The sequence below is a fragment of the Phoenix dactylifera genome, chromosome 9 (assembly GCF_051530095.1).
Source record: "Phoenix dactylifera cultivar Ajwa chromosome 9, Ajwa_hap1_PhDact_Kaust_v1.1, whole genome shotgun sequence".
NCBI lineage: Eukaryota > Viridiplantae > Streptophyta > Magnoliopsida > Arecales > Arecaceae > Phoenix > Phoenix dactylifera.
In genome coordinates this window covers 19,860,979-19,866,978 of record NC_143198.1, presented here as the reverse complement: position 1 = coordinate 19,866,978, position 6,000 = coordinate 19,860,979, and the positions used below count along the sequence as shown (strand labels likewise).

The 6,000-nt window shown below is 44.3% G+C and overlaps 1 protein-coding gene across 1 annotated transcript; it reads left to right on the top strand.

Moving 5' to 3' along the window:
• The first annotated feature begins 919 nt into the window (after positions 1-919).
• On the top strand, positions 920-1,717 carry LOC148702487 (uncharacterized). Its single transcript, XM_088703808.2, has one exon. The coding sequence runs from the start codon at positions 950-952 to the stop codon at positions 1,484-1,486; it is 537 nt and encodes a 178-aa protein (XP_088559934.1). The 5' UTR covers positions 920-949; the 3' UTR covers positions 1,487-1,717.
• Positions 1,718-6,000: the final 4,283 nt, after the last annotated feature.

Here is a 6,000-nt window from a genome sequence, read left to right as displayed (position 1 = left end):
TGTGTACATACATACATACATACACACATACATACATGCATGCATATATATAATGATCAGGTTTTATTCTAGCATATAGCATGGCTAGGAATTGGTTAATTATTTATTTGGTGCTCGAAAAAATGCCAAAATGTCGACTGCATGGTCATACAAAAAGAACAAAACAAGAAGCGAATTGTTTCTCTAATTTCTGAAGGGTGTTAAACACGTAGAGTAGATTTATGGAACCATAAGCTTTCCCCCTCAAGGGTTCCAGAGGGGCAGGTCCTGAAAAAACGCGGCCATGGTCAGCTGATAAGAATCACAATCTAAAATACTTTAATAACTCCAGATTAAACACAACTCAAAAAATCACTCATCAGGTGTTTAGTATTCTCATCGACCCCTTTGAATTAGCTAGAGTGTGGCATAAAATGAAGAAGTGTGAATTGTGCCAGAAAGCCGAGTGTTTTTTTTAGTCGTTTTTCTGAGTCCCCGTAGCATTGCTTTATTGTACTAGTACATGAGAGGGGACCGAATCGGACGAGGGTGGACTGCAAAACATGAAGCCTGCCGGCTCTTACATAGGTTATCGTTATAGGTTGTAGAAGATTCGTGGTAAAGGCTGGGCCAATGGCGTTACTCACCTGAAATACGGAGGACATTTCCAATAAATGTCCATGATATTTATTAACTAGGCACACGTATATTCATGGTTCTCCCTCGAGAGACGAAGACGGGCGTTTCTTTTTCCATTTGTCAGCAAAAGAATAACTCCGGAGATTAGGATGAAGTCTACCCGTCCATTTGCGCTCGAAAGTCTTCTGGCCTTAGCTGTCTCAACGGTGGCGGTGGCAGCGGCAGTTGGGGCCTCATTTACTCCTCCGGCGTCCGGACTCGTGGCTGTAGATAAGACACTGATAACTCCCCAATTTAAGACGTCCCAACTGCCGCTGGCATCCAACCACCCATGCAATGCCTATATAAACACAACAACGTCCACGGCCAAAGTCCACGACGAACCGTGTTCAAGATGGCTAAGCTCTTCCTTCTAGTGTTCCTTAGTGCTCTCGTTTGCTCCACTAGTGGTAGGAAGCTGGTGGGCAAGGAGGAGTTCGAAGAGCAGAAGTGGTACCACCACCGCGGCGGAATCGGTCGCGGTGCTGGCGGCGGGTATGGAGGAGGAGGTGGGCTCGGTGGTGGAGGAGGCCAAGGTGGAGGAGCTGGAGCTGGCTTTGGTGGTGGATCTGGGTTAGGTCACGGTGGTGGGATTGGTGGAGGTGGCGGAGGTGGGTTCGGAGGAGGTGGAGGTGGTGGACTTGGTGGCGGGGCTGGTGGAGGTTTCGGAGGTGGAGCGGGAGCGGGCGGTGGGTCTGGGATAGGTGGCGGTGGAGGGTTCGGAGGTGGCGGTGGTGGTGGGTTCGGTGGTGGTGGAGGATATGGCGGTGGAGCCGGAGGTGGGTTCGGAGGAGGAGCTGGGGGTGGCTACGGTGGTGGGTTCCCTTGAGAGTTCTCATCAACCTCCGAACAAAATGTTACGAGTGCGTTGGCTTGTATGTTGTCTCTTTCATAGCTTCCCTGTCTGTCTCTTGGTAACAGTGTGATGTTTCCTATCCTTATCAAGAATAAGTGCATTGCATAACGGAACAGTTTAAGGTGTGCGATGATGTCCTACGTGAATGATATTGCAACTCTGTGTACTAATTACATATAGAAGTTTCAAGTGCGTGGTTGTTTATATCCTTTTGTTCTGTTTTATCATGTTACATATTACATGGTTCAAAATATAAATTACTATGTCTGCTCTGGAGGTTTTCGCAAAACTCAGCCCTTTAAGCGAATTATGCCCAATTCGGCCAGTTGAAATTGGCCCAAAACACATAAAAAAACACGTGCCTGGAGAGAAGAAAACTGACGATAGGAGTCTTCTTTCTCTCGATTTCGCCCGATGGAATTCGATCTAGAGTCAAATTCCAATCACGACCGAGGCCTATATAGAGGCCTCCTAGTCCCTCTTCCACCCCCCCCCCCCCCCCAGAGTTTCACTCGTGATTGGAGCTCTTCGCTGAAGATTTTCTCATTTTTCTCTCTGAACGCCAGTCGCCATTGCGCTGCTGCCATGATCAATCACTGCCTAAAAAATTGGTAAGGACCCTGCCACCATTGAGTTACTCCTCTTCTCTTGCTTTTAAACTATTTGGAGCTTCGATTCCGACCAATGATCGCGAAAATTTGGCCGAGAAAGTGATACCCTTGTTTCCATGTTTTCGAAAACAAATCTGTTTCTTCTTGTTTCTGGCTAGTTTCACCGCCAGTGCTTGTCATCGAGGTGCTCTCTCCGGTTCCCCGTAGTGGCTTATGGCCATGGTTGAGGTCCCAACCGTCGGGATGTTCCACGGTCTAACAGGTCAGAACCCCTATTCTTTTTGATGAAATTGGTGTTGCCGGCTACCAATTGCCGCCGGCCGCCCATTGGCCGGTCGTGGGTCCCTTGACCCCATGCACTACTGCAGCCACCATTTCTCCCTTGAATCTGGTCGGCGAATTGCTGGATTGATTGCAGGCAAAGTCTCCCCTATTTTGATACTTCTTTTCTTCCATTTTACTGGTCATCACCGGGCGTGGCACGCCATCGGCACTGCCGTGGGTCGCGGCCGCTAGGGGTTGCCAACCATAAACGCCGTTGAGGGCCTTCCTCTATTTTGGAAAGGAGAGAGAGAGAGAAGGAGACACGGCCTCATAGCTTTCTTCTTCTTCTTCTTTCTTTATTTTCTCTCTCGTCACTCTAGTTTTTCTTTCCTGTTGTCTTTCTCTAGTTGACCCAAGAAGGTGGTAGAAGGGACTCGGGACCTAGTGATGGACCCCTAGTGTACGCCGATAGGCAGTCTAAGTTACTAGTCTAATATTTGATTTTCTTTTGATAATCAAGTTTGATTCTATAGAGGAAAAGTCATCTGTGCAAGAAGGTTTTTATTGAGATACTCTGCACCCCAGCTCGTAGATCGTGAAACAGGTTAGCGATCATTGTGTATAATCAATCTTCGATAGAGATAAGAATTCCTGTAAGCAATCACCATATATATGTGTGTGTGGGGGTGTTTATTGGTTATAACACTGATTTACATCGTGAGATTTGTATCGGTTTGACATATGACGGTATGCTTTTATATGATTTTCAGTATAAATATATTCGAATGGTTATTATATGTATCAGATATTGAGAACATGCTTATGTCAATAAAGATACCTTGAATTTGAGAGAAATTTATTGTATAAGTGGTAACTGATTTGACAAAAGTAATATGTAAATTAGATAGATAAAATATGGTGGGACTATGCCATAGCGCCCATGGGTTGATACATAGAGATAGCCTCCACTAGCTTATGCGTAGGACAGCCTTTACGGGCTTAAGCGTGGTATAGCGACCATAGGCTAATGCATAGGACTCTCTCTCACACAACATACACACAACTATCAAAGATTCTATTTGTACCACGGTATATGGTATAATGCTTGATAACTATCATCAATAGATGGACGGCTGTCAACAATGATACATTGCTCGATAGCTATTCATCTCTTCATGGCAGCCATCGAATGCTATACAGTAACGTGCGGTGCAAACCGTACAAGTGTGAGTGCACTGTACTCAAACTTGTGAATCAGGATAGATACAAAGGCAATAACCCCACAAGCAGTGTTTGGTTGAATATTGTTATGCTCTGAAAACTGGTGCAGTTATCTTGCCCCTCTTGCTTTGAAAGCCATGAGATTAGCGGTATTCTTCTGCTGTGAGTTGAGTTAGACAAGTGGATTGGATGTACAGAGTGAGTTAATATTCTGATGAGAGCGAGCTGCACCGTTGCTGTTATAAGTTCTTTTCAAGAACTGATGGGATAGGAAGCATCATCTTTTGAAGTCGAACTCAAAACTCTTCCCATTACAAGCATTGGGGAGGGAGGGAGGCATGGAGAGAGAGAGAGAGAGAGAGAGAGTAGTTTCATTATTTCGGACGATTAAACTGACCCTAGAATCCGAACCATCCACTACGTGTTTCCACCAAAAGAGCGAGAGCCGAGACAGCCCAAGAGCCACGCAAATGAGGGAACGCTACTCCACCCCAATAGATTACCTGAAGATGTAATAGAGATAGGACTTTCCCCAGTGTACGTGGTTTCTACGGAGGCTATGCGTTGTCCGATACCTCTTCCGTCTAACCCTTTCCTCATCAAGCAAGCAGCCCAACCAAGACGAAGCAAGCAGCTGCTCTTCCCTATAAGAACAAGCCAACGAAGATATATCTTCTACCCTTCTGGTCCTCCAATTCAGACTCGAGCTCTTAACAATGCTCTCGGTATGGCTGCCAGCTGCCTGGCAGCATGGAGGGAATATCTCAGTCCTGATCCCAATCAGGTAAGCACAACTCTATATAGTTAATGTGGCTATAAAATTAACAGTCAAGGGCCATTGTAAGAGACCACAATCTAACTAATAGTGATGGGCATCGGGCCGGGCCGGGCCGGCCCAGGCCCACTGGGCCACGGACTAAACGGGCCGTGCCTGGCCCGGCCCGCTTCGTTAGCGGGCCGTGCCTGGCCCGGCCCGCTTCATTAGCGGGCCGTGCGGGCACGGCCCGCTCAGCGAAAAACCGAAGCCCGGCGCAAACGGGCCGTGCCAGGCACGGCCCGTCTCGGGCACAAACGGGCCGTGCAAATAGTCGTTTCCAACGGCTATTTTTGGTTTTTTCCCAAAATGCCCCTCCCAACCGTCCAAAAACGGCTAATTTGAGGGGTATTTTAGAAAAAAAAAAATTTGGAGTCCTATAAATACCCCTTTCCTCCCTCATTCTCACCACACCAAACCAACTATTCTCTCCTTCTCTACTACTACTATTTTTCTCTTCTAAAGTGCTCTTCTAGGAATTTAATTTTTAGTTTGCATTTAGCAAGTATTTAAGTGCTACACAAGAGGAGGTTCCTGTTGAGAAGAGAAGGTCACTCCTGTTGAGAGCACAAGAGGAAGCTCAGAATCTCGGCTCTACCTCTGCCCTCTGACCCTCTACTCAATTCCTCCTTGTGGTTAGTTTTTATTTTTTGCATTCATCAATTTAGATATGTCATCTTTTGAGGAAAGTCATTTTGGCATTCCTCCTGTTTCTGAGGGAGAAGAAACTAATCCCCAACCCCATGTTCCTAGTTCCTCTAGAACTAGTAAACCGAGTGGAGATCAAACCTCTTCTCGTAAGAGGACTAATGCTGTATGGAATGAATTTGATAGAATTATGGTTGATGGAGTCTGGAAAGCAAAATGTAAAAAATGTGCCAAACTTTATAGTTGTAGTAGTAGTAGGGGAACAGGCCATTTAAAAAGACATCAAGAGAGTCATAGGATGCATGATTCTCATGCTCAAACTCAAAGTACCCTTAATATACATGGGGGATCACTTGTAGGTAATTTTGCATATAATCAAGAAAATCAAAGAAAAGCACTTGTAAAATGGATAGTTAAGGATGAATTACCTTTTAGTTTATGTGAATCTTTTAATTTTGAAGAATATGTTCAATTAAACCTACAACCTGCTTACAAAAGAACTAGTAGGCGTACATTTAGAAGAGTAGCTATGACTAATTTTTTAGCAATGAGACAAAGTTTAATTGAAACACTCTTTACTTTAAATGTAAAAATTTCATTAACTTCTGATATTTGGTCAGCATCTGTAGGTAGTAATTATTTTATTGCCATTACTGCTCATTATATTGATAATGATTGGCAATTAAATAAACGTATTCTTGCTTTTCGTGCTTTTGATTTTCCACATTCTGGGCAACAAATTTCAAATGTCATTTATCAAACTGCATGTTCATATAATATTAATGATAAAATTATGTCTATTATTTTTGATAATGCATCTAATAATAATTCTGCTGTTACATTATTAAAGGACTCATTGCATCTCATGTTAAATGGAAATTTATTGCATATTAGATGTGCATGTCATATCTTAAATCTTTCTGTTCAAG